We start from the raw sequence: 15,232 nt of genomic DNA on the forward strand, positions 1-15,232 counted from the left end.
CTGACATTACCCTAACTCAACAAAAGCGCACCACACCATAGAACAACACTCTCACGGAGAAGAAATATCGCTTGACACCCTGATTTTGGTTGACTTATCGACGCTTTTTGTACTTCAGATACGGACGAATGTGCGTCCAATCCCTGTCACCATGACGGGACCTGTACAGACCTTGTCAATGGGTATAAATGCACCTGTGCTGAAGGATACACCGGCACCAATTGTCAAAATGGTAGGTATAATTACACGTCAACAGCAGAGGGGAAGGACAAGTAGTAGAAACCAGAAAACTATTTTTCTGGACGTCCTACAACTTTAGATTATATGATTAGAACTACTTACAATGTTTATTATGGATGTTGCCAATTTTTTTTCAAATTCGACCTAGAAGGGCTATCTTATATGGTATGAATGTAAAATAATGGTATCGGTACCTTTCAGAAAAAAATGCTATATTCTTCACCATGATCCTCTTTGTTAGTATCCGTTTTCAACATCTTTAGCCTCTAGTCACACCATGCATGCATCGTTAACATCGTCGTCACTTAGATTATGTATAAGTAGATAAAAGTATTGCACATTTTGTTTTCTTGCATGTTACTGATGGGTCATGTATTATCTTATCTCATACTATTATTTTCAATGACGAAGTGATCACTTTTGTGCATGATTGTATCTTGGTCCCTTACCCCAGCATTCCCGGTTGTGCATGCGTATATTATCAAATACAATAAAAACACGTTAATAATGCAAATAGACCTATAATGTCTACACAGTTATTAAGATACACATTGGTGTAACAAAGTCCATGTTGGTGTGTTCATATAATTGTCTTAAGTTTACTTTCCTACCCGGTGCTCCTCACAACAACAGCACTTCCTTAGGTCCTTTGACAACTATAGGTGGATAACGTACACGTGTGGTAGGTGAATATTGGTTATGTTACTTAGGTATCATCTATTACGTAATCTAGTACGTAATTTATTGTACTAATCACCGATAAAACGTCAGGCTAAATGTGTTCCCAATTACTGTTTTATCTTCAAATCGATCTGGTACATGAACATTTATTAGCGAATATCTTTATTCTATGAACATTATAGATCTCACGGCGTGTTATTTCTTTGATTTAAAAAAAAAAAGAACTAATATGAAATATCTAAAACGTGAGCCTAAATGTATTCCCAGCTACTGTTCAATCTTCAATATCTATATTTTGCGAACAGTATAGGATAGAGTTGAATGTAACTCACAATGTATTATCTTTTTATCGGAAAAAAAGCTAGTATGAAATATTTAAAACGGCAGCTTAAATGTTTTCTCAACTACTGTTCTATTTTCGAATTCATCTCGTATTATCTATATTTTACGAACAGTATAGGATGGATTTGATGTATCAGATGTATCATGTCTTTGATTTGAATTTTCTTAGTTGATATGAAATCTATGACCATTTATAGATTATGTTGCATTATTTTCAGAAACAATAGAATGCACATCTTCACCATGTATTAACGGTGGCACCTGCAACGAGCATGTAGGATATTATACTTGCGACTGCCTTCCCGGTTTCTCTGGGTACACCTGCGAAATAAGTAAGTACCATTAACATTACACCACTACTGAAATACGTACGTGATCACAGCGCCACGTTGCAGAACATTATTGAATTGCAATTTCCTACCTCATTCATTAAGAATTGTTTAAATAGTTACCACGACCTGACCCAACTTTTCCACTTTGAAGGACTAAAAGAAATTCAATTTCTTCGTAAAATTTACAGAACATTAGGGGCTTTTCATATTTTTTCTGGTTGAGAGAAAGAAGTCAAACCGAACCATTCTAGAAACACGTAGTACTTTTTTCTTATTGCAGTAGTGTCATTCACTATGTATTGCCACCTGTATGTCTCCTATATACCACGTGAGTGCGATTAGATTTCGATAATAAACTTGCAATTAAAGTTTACTTGACTTTAGTAATGCTCTAATGTGATGACTTAATGGCGTATGTAGCAGTGTACTCAATTTTTTTATGTATAAAGCTTATGATGTCTTTATATTAATACATATAAATTGGTTGGATCCCAAAAATGTAGGATACGCCCTGTCAATACATACTTATAGGCACATTAGTTCTTTCTCAATTCTGCATTTAGCAAATTTATTTCAATGCAGTATTTAGAAACAGCTGACCTTTACCTTTCAGATATAGACGAATGTGCGTCGTATCCATGCCGAAATAACGCGACCTGTATTGATGACATTAACAGTTACCGCTGTAACTGTACTCCTGGATGGGAGGGGGCACACTGTGAAGAAAGTAAGTAAAACTTCTTGTGACTAGTATGAAATCCATTTCCGAGTATATGCACATGTTGACCTCGCTTTAATGCTCATGTCAATTTTGATAATTACATGTACTGAACTTACAAGTATTATTTTGCAAATTGTTAGCATTATGTATTGTATTCCCGTGGAACAAATTGGCTCTCTGTTGAGGAACACTTACTTGTGGTGGGATTGCAATAGGCGCGAACAAAATGTATATTTCACTTTGGTACAATCTTGGACGACATTGACAATCTACGTTATCCTTCCCCCTTACTCACACACAAACAAACACACACACACACACACACACACACACACACACACACACACACACACACACACACACACACACACACACAAACAACCATAAGTAATTTTACTATGTCCCTGCTTTTCCATAAATCAAGAGTACCAAAACAAGTTAGAAATGAAAAAAAGGTCAATTTACAAATTATGATTTAAGCTGTCTTCTGCCCGCGCACCATATTTAATATCTAAATACTTTCGTTTAAATAGAGCATACCAGCTATTTCGATAGCTTTTTTCCATGTGCAAATTTAACGCCGCTACTATTTTTGTTGCCACCACAGGTATTAATGAGTGCCTGTCCAGCCCATGCCAACATCATGGCACCTGCCTCGATGGGCACCTAAACTACACCTGTCTCTGTACACCTGGGCACACCGGGTGGAACTGTCATATAGGTAAGTAGCGGCAAGGCCAAATTAACCCATCAAGAATAAAACAAACACTGCACTAAAAGTCAAATTTCCGGGAATTTCTGGGCCATGACACACTCGTGAAACTTGACATGTCTGAACCGTGTACATGAATGACCCGTCCGCTCTGTCCGATCTTTCATATTGCCGTATATCTTAGACATTGGCTTTACGGTCGTGCCAGGGTATAGAAGTTCCCGGAAATTGAGTTTATTGAACACTGCCATTAGTACTACAAAACGAAACATGGATTTTAATTATGTTTGTTCAACCTCAAATACGTTGATGGGAAAATTTGGTGTTCTGCAATTGTTATGACGGTAAGTTATCAAGTTTGACTTAAAGCGGTCCTATAAAATGCATTCTATGTATTTTCAAAATGCTGATATGATGTGTGCGTTGAGATGCATAGTGTTCTGGACACCAAGACATCAAGTTTTAAAATAAACTTATTTCGTCATCATCTGTGAAGCCACAAGATTATTGATACTAATGATGCATGCCACACCATAAAAATTGTAACTTGTCTTTGAAAAAAATGCAAATCCTCTAGATATTGATGAGTGCTCCTCCAGCCCGTGTCGTAACGGTGCCACCTGCAATGACGTCATAAACGGGTGGACCTGCACCTGCGCACCTGGCTGGTATGGAGTGAACTGCAGTGACAGTATGTACCGTTCTGTGGGCAATGACACTCTTTGTATGCCATTTCGTACATAAAATACAAACTGCCCAAGATGACCACTCAGAGGTTCGGCAAAATCTTGTCTATGTCAACAGGTGGTCACTACAGACAGAATTCCTAATGCTTGTTGTAATAGAAAAACTATCTAAAGGAACATGAATTAGATTAGCCATATTAGCCAGGTCGACCGTACGTAGGAGCAGTCACTGGTACAGTTCATTGTACATCATTCATGATCATTGTACAGGTTTGACTCTATATGCATTTAAAGTAATTAGGATATCTGACCTATTAAATCATCCACATCATTGTTGGTTCAGCAATAAAGAAGAAGATGATGATGTTGATGATGATAATCATATCATCTATCTTATTAACCAAGCTTATGTCGACGTGTACATACATATGTTGTACTTTCCTCTGTTTAAGACACGGACGAATGTGCATCCAATCCCTGTCCAAACAACGCCACCTGCCATGACGACATTGACCGTTACCGGTGCGAATGTAGACCGGGATGGGAAGGAACACACTGTGAGAACAGTAGGTGGAAGCATTACCCTAAGTTTCTTACATTTTCTTATTAAGTCCACACTCCCAATGAAGTCTCAATCGTGATGTTTTTGACTTAGTAAGAAGGTATACTATCCCAGTCTGCATGTAATATTTATTGCCCATAACATTGAAATTGAGCTAGGTTCTTGTTGGGAGGTTAGTGAAAAAAATAAATATACAGTAATGACAATGAAGAATAATTGTTGGTCCTTAGTGGCTTACTATGCTAGTGAAGCTGAATGTTTTGTATCTAAAGTTATGGTCATGATTTGGGGAGGCCAATTAATTTTGGTCTCAAAAAGAATGACAAGATACACATGTATAACTCTAGAGGTATATTTGTAAGAGACTGTGTTAGGGTTACATCATATTTTTCTCTGTGTTTTTTTATAGACACAAATGAGTGTAATTCTGGCCCGTGTCAGAATAACGCCACCTGCCATGACTGGGTGAACTACTACACCTGCGAGTGTGCACCTGGTTGGGAAGGTGCCCATTGTGAAATCAGTAAGTCATTAATGTCAAATATAAAAAAAGACTGTTGTGTCATATGTGCTGCATCGTCAATGTGTAAGAGATTGCTCTTATATATGAATACATGTGTGATATAACTGTACGTTTATGATTTATATTTAGGGTCAAAGCCTTGGGTTTGGGTGGGTAAGACGCATTTAGCAACTTTGGCATAGTCTATGAATATTGCAGCATATTTCCTACGTTTTTGTAAACATTTGACCTTACAACTTTGGTGCATATACTTCCTATTGCCTATGAGTGTGGAACGTTAACAACGTAATGCTGAGGTATATTTTCCTGGAAAATATGAAAAATTTCAGGTATATTTTACGGATGGCCAATGTTTTCTATTGCTCAGATACGGATGAATGTGCCTCCAATCCTTGCCAGAACAACGGAACATGTCATGACCTTGTTAATCGTTACACCTGCGAGTGTGGACCAGGGTGGGAGGGCGTCCATTGTGAGATCAGTAAGTGCTGTTTCCTACTGTTAAGACAAATGTGATCCGAATCTGATACATCTAAATGTAGAAACTATAGTCTTGTACTAAACGTACATGAAACCAATCTGCCAGTAGTCTGCTACAATACTCATTTCCCGTTTCTTATATTACACAATGCGTACGTGTAGAGAACAGTACACTCCTTGATACCGAACTTTTAGTCTGTACAACTCTATGAAATATGGTTCTCTCTCTAGTTCTAAATATGTAGTTCTGTTCTTGGAGGGCTGAATGTGTCTGTAGAACACAATATACGAGGGGCGTATTAGTCATTAGGGCCCAATTATTAGTCTTTCTCTTCATAGGAACCACCTAGAGTTTTGCATTTCTCCCATCGTTTGATGCAGCTCTGGACACAGTTTTTGTAGTACACCCCAGGTTGGTCCTCCAACAGATGCCTCATCAATGGCAGAAGTGGAACGACCAGGTCTGGGAGCTGTCTCCACAGACTTCCGGCCATGTTTGAATTCAGGATGCCAGCGTTTTTCAAGGTCATATGATGGGGCATCATCACCATAAGTTTCTTTCATTTCATCAAAAGTCTCCTTTGGTGTGCGTCCTTTCAAATACAAAAATCGGATCACTGTGCGACACTCAACTGGCCCCATTTCACACCTGGTCCATTTCACACCTAACTCAGTTCAAACACCAGTAAATCAGAATTAGTTCAGAGCTCTTTTTTGCAACATAAGCTATAGAGATATGAATCATTACACATGCAAAGTTTCATCTAGATCAGACAACTGGAAGTGGGTCAGAGTTATTACTTATTGAACGCCCCTCGTAATGGTTTTGTCCTACGTGCTGAATGTGTAGTCTAGTCTGTAGAACACCATAGAAAGTGGTTCTGCCCTTGGTGCTGAATGTGTAGTCTGCAGAACACTGTAAAGAATGGTTCTCTTCTTGGTTCTAAACTTGTAGTCTGTAAACACTATAGAGCGGTTCTGCCCTTTGTGCTGATGGTGTAGTTTGAAGGAAATGGAAAAATTCTTCCTCTTTTGTAGTCTATAGAACATTATAAAGAATGGTTCTCTTCTTGGTGCTGATGTGTTATCTGTATAACACTATAAAGAATCGACCCCTCCTTGTTGTTGAGTGTTTAAATTTTTTATGAAGAACACTATAGATAATGATTCTCTCTTTTGTACTGAATGTGTACTTGTCTCTACTTGTCTCTCAAACTTACAGATCTAAAGTGTGAAGAGAAGAACAATATTTTAGCTTAAACACATGCATGATATATTCGTTTTTCTACAGACACGGACGAATGTGCGTCCTCTCCTTGTCATAACGGAGCCACGTGTCACGACTACATCAATCAGTATTTGTGTGAGTGCAGCCCTGGTTGGGAGGGCGTACACTGCAAGATAAGTAAGTAGAACGCTTTTCAGTTTGTCCTCAAACCCCATAGTTACCCTCATGGTGTTACGTCATGGTTTCAGGGGCTAGGGTAGGGTTTTGCTGGACCCGGCTGAGCGTAGTGCACGCAGAAATTTCCGTTGTTATCTGTTCCTTGTTCCGTGTTTTTATCTTTATTCACAGATACAGATGAGTGTTATTCTGGACCCTGTCAGAACAACGCCACCTGCGACGATCATGTGAACTACTACACCTGCCAGTGTGGGTCGGGATGGGACGGGATTCATTGTGAGATAAGTGAGTATAATTTTGTTTACAAATTTTGATCATTAGTGAATGATGTTGACTTACTACCGGTATTCTGTTGTGTGCGTGAACATGTAATATGGCGGAAAGACGTGTGTAATTATACACATGCACACTTGTACAGTCTTTTGATAGAAAAGAAACACTGCTATTACATTCGTATATTTTGTGGATATGCCTATTATTGCACATCTATGTGGGTTTACAAGTCTTAGACCAGAATCTTTTGTCGTAGGTTCCGGATTTCTTGTCTAGCCACGGCGGTCTGGTCATATATTTCAGTCCGTCAAAACTGCATTTGTAACGTTATATTGAAGACAGAAAAGACATCGTATAACGTGTTTCACAAAATGTTGAAGGAAACCATACGTATTTTTCAAAGAACAATATACAGATAACGTTGTTGTCATATTCTGATACCTACAATAGATATAGACGAGTGCGCCTCCAGTCCATGTCAGAACAACGCTACCTGCCATGACTGGGTGAACTACTACACCTGTGAATGTGCACCTGGATGGTACAGCATCAACTGCGATGCTAGTAAGTCCATCATTCTTCCACTATGAGACCATACAGACTTCACTATGGATGGCATTTACGAGTGTATAAATTTTCATTCGATTGCACACAAAAAATGATAAGATACTGCACATCACACAAATAAGCTGCAAATTTTTGACCTACAGTTAAATAAAATGTCGGAACATAGATTATGATGAGCACATTCTTCCAATGTCAAAGAAGAAGGCGTGAAAGGACGAAAATAAATGATTCAGAATATTTTCTCCTCAAAATTTTGTTTCTTAGCTTGGTCACATATTAGGCTTTTGAGTACCTAGAGGATTTATCTAGCTAGTTAAATCCTCAACTTTGTATAGATACATGGTCCCAGGGACTGAATGTTTTTTTCTGTAATAGTGAAAAGTAATACAACTGTCTTGTAGCGGGTGCTTTTTAGCTCCTACGTAGTACACAGATAGATTGTTTTGTTTTGTACTAATTTAAAGGAATATAAACCTTTCTGTGTCAATGTTTAACTTTTATTTACTATGCTTGTGATCTTATATTTTATATTTCACATTTTCCAGATTCTGAAGAGTGTGCCTCGGACCCCTGCCAAAACGGTGCCTCCTGCATAGATGCCATTAATGCTTACACGTGCCGATGTCTGCCGGGATGGGAGGGCGTGCACTGTGAAATCAGTGAGTGATAATATTTGTATCTATTTTTCTTTCCGGGCAAGACTGTGGATCTTATTTTGATCACATAGGCCTAATAGATATCGTTATTAGTGTGTATTTTGACATTTTTACAATACGGATTTACAATGCGGGAAATAATTGATTGCTTTTGTTTAATGGTAAAATATTTTTCTTTAAGATTGTCTTTAAGATTTTCTTTAAGATTGAGTCAACGAAAAACTGCACACCACTTTGCAAAAGTTTGCGACAACTTTAAGAACACCTGGCGCATTTTGGCGCAGTCCTGTGAAATACCAGCTTTATAATCAAGATAAGGTTTTGAAGCATGTTGACTATTGTGCGGAACATTTTCCCTTTTTGGAGTCCCTCTAAGGCCAAGGGGCTGTCGTCGTCGTCAAGGAGATCCACGTCCTGAAAAGACACCCTGCATTGCGTGAATTGATCGGGAACACCTGGCTGACCATCGCTCATCACCAGAGTTGGAACAACACCTATTCATACAAATACTAAATCATTTTTACGATAGTTTGAAATACTGTAAATGCAGAAACTTTCGCGGTGGTTTAATGTTCGCGGTTTTCGCGGTGGCTGCATCACTGCGAATTTAAAATCACCGCGAACATTTTCCCATGGCGTAAGAGACTACAGTGCATGGTGCTACCGCGAAATTAAAGCCCCCGCGAAAAGTCCCTTTTCCGGCTACCGCGAAATTAAAGCCCCGCGAACTTAAATGCATTTTCAGTATTAGCTCTGTATTAATCCACAGGCCCAAAAAATATCTGCGGGCCAAATGCAACTCTTAGCTAATGCAATGTAAGATTTTGCTGGACCCCACTGAGCGTAGTGTATGCAAGAAACATTACGAAATCATTCTCTTCCATGAACTGTTCTATAGATACGGACGAATGTGCATCAGACCCGTGCCAGAATGGAGCGACCTGCCACGACAGCGTCAACGAGTATTCATGCGAGTGTGCACCGGGGTGGGAGGGCATCCACTGTCAGGACAGTAAGTTTGTGTGTTTGTTTGTTTGTTTGCTTGTTTGTTTGTTTGTTTGTTTGCAAACAATGGGTACCCACAGTTAGGATAGTACGTTTTTTTTGTGTTGTTGTTGCATGTATATGGGCGTTATCTGCCAAGACACTACATTTGTTTGTTTGTATCCATGTACGTGTATAGGAGTAGCAAAACAATAAGCTTGTTTCTTTGTATGCCCGTATGTTTACAGCTAACAATAACAACAGTTATAGTTTTCCACGTTTCGTACAAACTGCGTAAGGTGAGACTATGAGTTTTGATCCAATTATTCCGATCATGTTTTAAGTAAAACATATGCCTTCTTAACGTCTTCTCCCAAGATACAAATGAGTGTGGCTCAGACCCATGTCAAAACAACGCCACCTGCCATGACCATGTAAACTACTACACCTGTGAATGTGGCCCTGGATGGGAGGGTACCCACTGTGAAATCAGTGAGTTAATAGAAATATAATCATTATCTTGTATGTGTCTTTTAAGATTAAATAACAAAGTATAGAACAAACTCATGACGTTGACTAGTCAGCTGTAGTATTCTCCGTTTCGTAGCCGTTGGGTCACAAAGCAAACAGCTAAATTTGAGGGCTATCGTCCACTGGTATCGATAATATACTTTTACTTATACTTACTGTTGCTTATCGGTTTAAAGTGTTCATAACAATGGAATGGAATTTCTTCTTTCAATATTCCTATCGCTGCGATGATGCAGTACAAGTACCCGAAAGCATATTCCGTGTTTTCTTTTTTTACAGACACAGACGAGTGTGCCTCTGACCCATGTCAAAATAACGCCACCTGTCACGATTTTGTGAACTACTACACCTGCGAGTGTGGCCCTGGATGGGAAAGCGCTCATTGTGAGATTAGTAAGTTTAATTCATATTCTTAAATTCTGTACACATGTTGCATCCTGGCGCATCCCCGTCTTGTAATTAGCCAGCGAAAGGGTATGTCACCCCGCAAGGGGCGGTATAACCCCGTCGTGGGTAGACATGTGCGAACATGTCTACATTTGATCACGTCGACCGATGATGATGATGACACATGTTGACGTTGCACAGATATATACCAACCGTATGAAGTTTTCTCGTTTCAAAGTTTTAAAAATCTGCATTGAAAACCACAAAATACCTGCCAATAAAACAACCATTGTTTGCTCCCAATAATGAAGCTTTATTCACACGACAAATAAAGTACAGTTGTAACTAAATATGAGATACAAACCTAGATGTTCTGTTGCAGTACTACAGAAAATCGCTAGATCTACAATCAAACATTCCAAACACTGTGTCAATCCACCGATAGGTTCCTGACTTACGACCACTTACACATACAAACGCAGCTGATAGCACAGCCTCAAGGCGAAATAAACTCAATACGACTAGTCTTATTTGTGACTGTACCATAATGATATCTTCATGATTTTTCTTGCAGATACCAATGAATGCATCTCTATTCCCTGTCAAAACAACGCCACCTGTCATGACTGGGTGAACTACTTCACTTGTGAATGCGCACCTGGATGGGAGGGTGTTCTCTGCGAAATCAGTGAGTGTCGGGTGCTGAAAAAAAAACAATTTGGTCCTTCAACCGAGGGCCTGAACCAGCTATTTGCGAAGTGGTTTCTGGCAGAGTTTCGTATGTCTGATTTTGGTTGTTCTGAAATCATGTACATGCATTTTAGAATTCATTTCGTACAGTATCAAACTGTAATTTCCAACCGAAAGGGACTTGCCCTTATTTCCAAAGCCACCGGTATTTTTCAAGAAATGAGCAATCTACAGCTTCTTTGACTATGCAGATACAACACGTGGCACAGGGAGCGGTGAATCAAAGTAGCTGGAAGTTTATAGCGTCCCCCGTCTCTTATTATTCTATTGATACATTGTGCATCATGGCACCAAACATGGTGATGCTATACCCACACATGCCGTGCTACATAGAATTCACATTCACACATCATTGCAGGAAACAGTGTCTGTCTATTATGTTCCTGTTATTGGCGTAGCAAAGCATCAATTAATGATCTGTATCATCAAACCCATGCTACCCATGGTTGTATAGACACCAAGACATCAGCATACTCTGTATGTTCTGTAACAAATATTAGACAAATATTGGTAAAAAATGTCCATTATGATTGGCTAAAAATTTTTTGCAGCGACCATCCTGATTGACGACTTATTCCTTTACTAGTACAGTTTAGAATCTTTATGCTTCATGAAATTGATTTCGCAGGGTTGAGTTTTAGACTTGAAGTCAACAACGACAATGTTTAGCGACTGAGATCCAGAACCGTTCTTTTTAAACCGTTTTTTTTTAGATCAACCAACATCCATACAAAGCTCATTTTATGACGGTAAACTATGGGTATAAAGGTATCTGCCTTTTATTGTTATGACTAGTGGTAGAATACTTCTAAAAATGTGTAAATAAGATTGAAATATGTTTCCTCTTTTTCGAGACATTGACGAGTGCAGCTCCGGCCCATGTCAGAACGGTGCGACCTGTCACGATCACGTCAACTTCTGGACCTGCAGCTGTGTTCCTGGGTGGTTTGGAGTAGACTGTGCTGATAGTAAGTTTATCATTGTAACTATTCAGAGAAACACACAGACGACCAACAGTTCAATTTCAAAATACAAAAACACATATACTGCATTGTCCAATACATGATAAAAGCCTGTCTTATAAGTTTGACTCTTGAATCTTTGATTAAAATCTGATTTGAAACTTATTTGAAACAAATGTCGATTATTGATGTACCTTTACTATTGCTACATTAAAAAATGTACATCTTTTGTTGTGGTGGTATTTGTCTTGTAAATTGTGACAATTTTAAAAAGTTGTTAACAAGATTGTAGAGTCCGTTTGACCAGTATTTCTACAGACAATTTCACACTGAAGTAGGGATACTGATACAGCACATTTTTACACAGGTAGTGACATCTAAGGTATCTTGCAGTTAAATCATCTAAAAGCTGTTGTCAGATTTATAAACCTAACGGCAAGAACACCCCACGGTGACATTTCAATTGGTTTCTCGTCTCGTCCACTCAATCTAGATTCCAATGAGTGTGAGTCAGACCCCTGTCAGAATAACGCCACCTGTGTGGACCACGTTAACTCATACAGCTGTGAGTGTGAACCGGGATGGAACGGCACCAATTGTGAAATAAGTAAGCCAATTTTTTTTTTTTTCTTTTTCACTGTGGATGAATATGTAATCTGACTTGAGACACTGGAACTTAAAAAATATGAGATTTTATGTAAACGGCTTTTATGATAGCAATATTATTATATATTATTATATTTTAAAATCCGTCTATGCGTAACGTGTAAACGTACAACAATATTTTCTTTGTGCACATTGTAACATAGGCTTTGGTCTAAATGGATCTACTACAATGTTTACCTTCCTCCTTTCATTCTGAATATGTCTAAAATTACTATTTTGATTATTGCTGTCAGAACCAGAAAGTTCTGCTTGTTTGAATGAGTTCTGTCTTATATGTGTGATGATTAGATGCAGTATTTTCATTTTTGGACAGTATCTTACACATTTGTGTTTGACTGTTTACAACATCTATACAAGTTCTTTTCATGTGTGTTGATCACATTGTTGCTGTCTTTACCACAGATGTGGACGAATGTGTCTCAAATCCTTGTCAAAACAACGCAACGTGCCACGACTTTGTCAATTACTACACCTGTGAGTGCATTCCGGGTTGGGACGGCATCCACTGTGAGATTGGTGAGTACTAGAAGACAATTAGCCTACCTTAGATCCTCCTATGGTTACAGGGTATGGAAATCATTCTGAGGTAAAGTCGAACTGGCACTTTCCAACACAAAATATTGTCTTATTGTCAACGAAGGAGCAACCCACCTCTACTGTGATGCCACGTCATGTCAGACTTTCTACAACTTATGATCTATTGCTCACATAGTCACTGCTTGTTCAATCTGCGTACCATGAGCTTACAGAGGCCACGAAATGCTCTTTTCTTGATTGGAGTCCGTCAGTCAAAAATTTGTGTTAGAAATTATATTTTAGTTTTGCTGCAGACATTGTGTTAAAACAACATATATAATATACAAAGTACACAGATGACGATTGCTGCCTTGTTGTCGACATCTTATCAGTTAATAAGATATTGGTAGTTTTCAAGCACCTACTTTGAAAGCAAGTCATTTCTTTTCTTCCAGACATCAACGAGTGCAGTTCCAGTCCATGTCAGAACGGTGCGTCCTGTCACGATCACATCAACTACTGGTCTTGCAGCTGTGCGCCTGGCTGGTTTGGACTGGATTGTTCTGATAGTAAGGCTGAAAAAGAATCATCATTTCAATAAAAAGCTCTTGTTTTCCTGTAAACTCTAAGGTTACGTATTAACAGTTACACTAAACGTTCAATCGGGAAGTCAGAATATAATGTTTATATCAAAAGAGAATACAGTCTTGCAGTAACGGTCTGATATTTTTTATGCCACACTAGCACTTCGGTTCACATGTGTAGTTGGGTGTAACTAACTGTAATAAGCCCACTCACAAAGATCAGAAGGCATCAGTGACAGAAATTCTAAGTAATATGTCAAAACATTTAGCCAGTATAAAAGAAAATTTTCCTTGCCTCTACCATTGTTCCAACTTGCATACAATGTCCAGACGGCTTTTTTCTTCTTTTACAGAGACTTTACCTTTGACATATTACCTACTAGTATATTCCTGTCGCCGCACGTGCGTTCTGATAGCTATATGCAATAGGGCTTATTGCGTTTCTTTTATCTCCTTCTAACTCTAGATTCAAACGAGTGCGAGTCAGACCCCTGCCAGAACAACGCCACCTGTGTGGACCACATTAATGCATACAGCTGTGAATGTGAACCAGGATGGAACGGCACTAACTGTGAAATCGGTAAGCCACCATTTACCTGTTGTAACAATTTTTTAAACGATACACTGGAGAGAGAAAGGGAGAGAGAGAGAGAGAGAGAGAAGGAGAGAGAAGGAGAGAAGGGATAGAGATGATATAGTTGGTCTGCATGCCTAGAATTTCAAACGATCGTATAGTGATTACAGTATGTGTATTTCAGTAAATTAACCAAGTGGCCCAATAGCTATGTGGCCTAAGGGCTGCACAAATGGAGATAGACGCCAACCTATACACAATATTGCATGATGAAAACTTATTTCAACATTTAGTATTTTTGCAAGGTCGAACATACATGCCACATAGGTTTGTGCCAGTAACATGCATTATATGCATCTCTGCTACAGATGTTGACGAATGTGCGTCCGGTCCATGTCAGAACAACGCCACCTGTCACGACTATGTTAACTTCTACACATGCGAGTGTGGTCCTGGATGGGAGGGTGTCCATTGCGAGATCAGTAAGTCTGTGAACAGTTAACTCAACTTTTGTACTGTCAACAGAATGACTCACCACAGAAAGTTTTGACAGTAAGACTAACGTCATATTTCCAAACCGGAAACGAAAACTAGAAATGCATATGTATAAATGTACACAAGTAATGCCCACGACTATTTCCTTTACAAAGTCTTGTGTAGTTTGGTGTTTTTTATATCATACTTTTTGTTACTTCTCAAAAGCTGCCCTGTCGGGTCCGGGTTTGGAAATTTGCCGTATACTAGGCCCTAGTCATATTTGGATGCTCTCCTTCTTCCAATACCGTTCCTAGACACAAGGGACACTGTACAATACCTAAGGCCCCAAAAAGGCTATGTGACTACCTTTAACTTGATCAAATGCTCACTCCTATCTTACATAAGTCATTCAATAGTTTTTTTATATCGCAAGTTGATGAACAAGTAACCCATATTTTACAGATACGGACGAGTGCGCTTCTAGCCCGTGCCAAAATAACGGCACCTGCAGTGACCATGTCAACAGATACAGCTGCGCGTGTGCCTTGGGGTACATTGGAATCAACTGTGAGATAGGTACGTTAGAACTAATATCTTCATGTCACATTACCCTAAAAGGTC

General features: G+C 38.9%; 1 protein-coding gene across 1 annotated transcript in view; it reads left to right on the top strand.

The window, feature by feature from the left end:
* Positions 1 to 15,232, top strand: part of LOC118405983 (fibrillin-1-like) — a 75,127-nt gene that overhangs the window by 49,607 nt on the left and 10,288 nt on the right. The window contains exons 53-73 of the mRNA XM_035805837.1: positions 119 to 232; positions 2,924 to 3,037; positions 3,606 to 3,719; positions 4,167 to 4,280; positions 4,686 to 4,799; positions 5,167 to 5,280; positions 6,571 to 6,688; positions 6,809 to 6,969; positions 7,408 to 7,521; positions 8,070 to 8,183; positions 9,079 to 9,192; positions 9,543 to 9,656; positions 9,975 to 10,088; positions 10,657 to 10,770; positions 11,687 to 11,800; positions 12,288 to 12,401; positions 12,863 to 12,976; positions 13,432 to 13,545; positions 14,027 to 14,140; positions 14,503 to 14,616; positions 15,074 to 15,187. Coding sequence (XP_035661730.1) covers positions 119 to 232; positions 2,924 to 3,037; positions 3,606 to 3,719; positions 4,167 to 4,280; positions 4,686 to 4,799; positions 5,167 to 5,280; positions 6,571 to 6,688; positions 6,809 to 6,969; positions 7,408 to 7,521; positions 8,070 to 8,183; positions 9,079 to 9,192; positions 9,543 to 9,656; positions 9,975 to 10,088; positions 10,657 to 10,770; positions 11,687 to 11,800; positions 12,288 to 12,401; positions 12,863 to 12,976; positions 13,432 to 13,545; positions 14,027 to 14,140; positions 14,503 to 14,616; positions 15,074 to 15,187 — 2,445 coding nt within the window. The remainder of the gene's footprint in view (positions 1 to 118; positions 233 to 2,923; positions 3,038 to 3,605; positions 3,720 to 4,166; positions 4,281 to 4,685; positions 4,800 to 5,166; positions 5,281 to 6,570; positions 6,689 to 6,808; positions 6,970 to 7,407; positions 7,522 to 8,069; positions 8,184 to 9,078; positions 9,193 to 9,542; positions 9,657 to 9,974; positions 10,089 to 10,656; positions 10,771 to 11,686; positions 11,801 to 12,287; positions 12,402 to 12,862; positions 12,977 to 13,431; positions 13,546 to 14,026; positions 14,141 to 14,502; positions 14,617 to 15,073; positions 15,188 to 15,232) is intronic.

Source organism: Branchiostoma floridae, chromosome 18 (genome assembly GCF_000003815.2).
Source record: "Branchiostoma floridae strain S238N-H82 chromosome 18, Bfl_VNyyK, whole genome shotgun sequence".
Taxonomy (NCBI): domain Eukaryota; kingdom Metazoa; phylum Chordata; class Leptocardii; order Amphioxiformes; family Branchiostomatidae; genus Branchiostoma; species Branchiostoma floridae.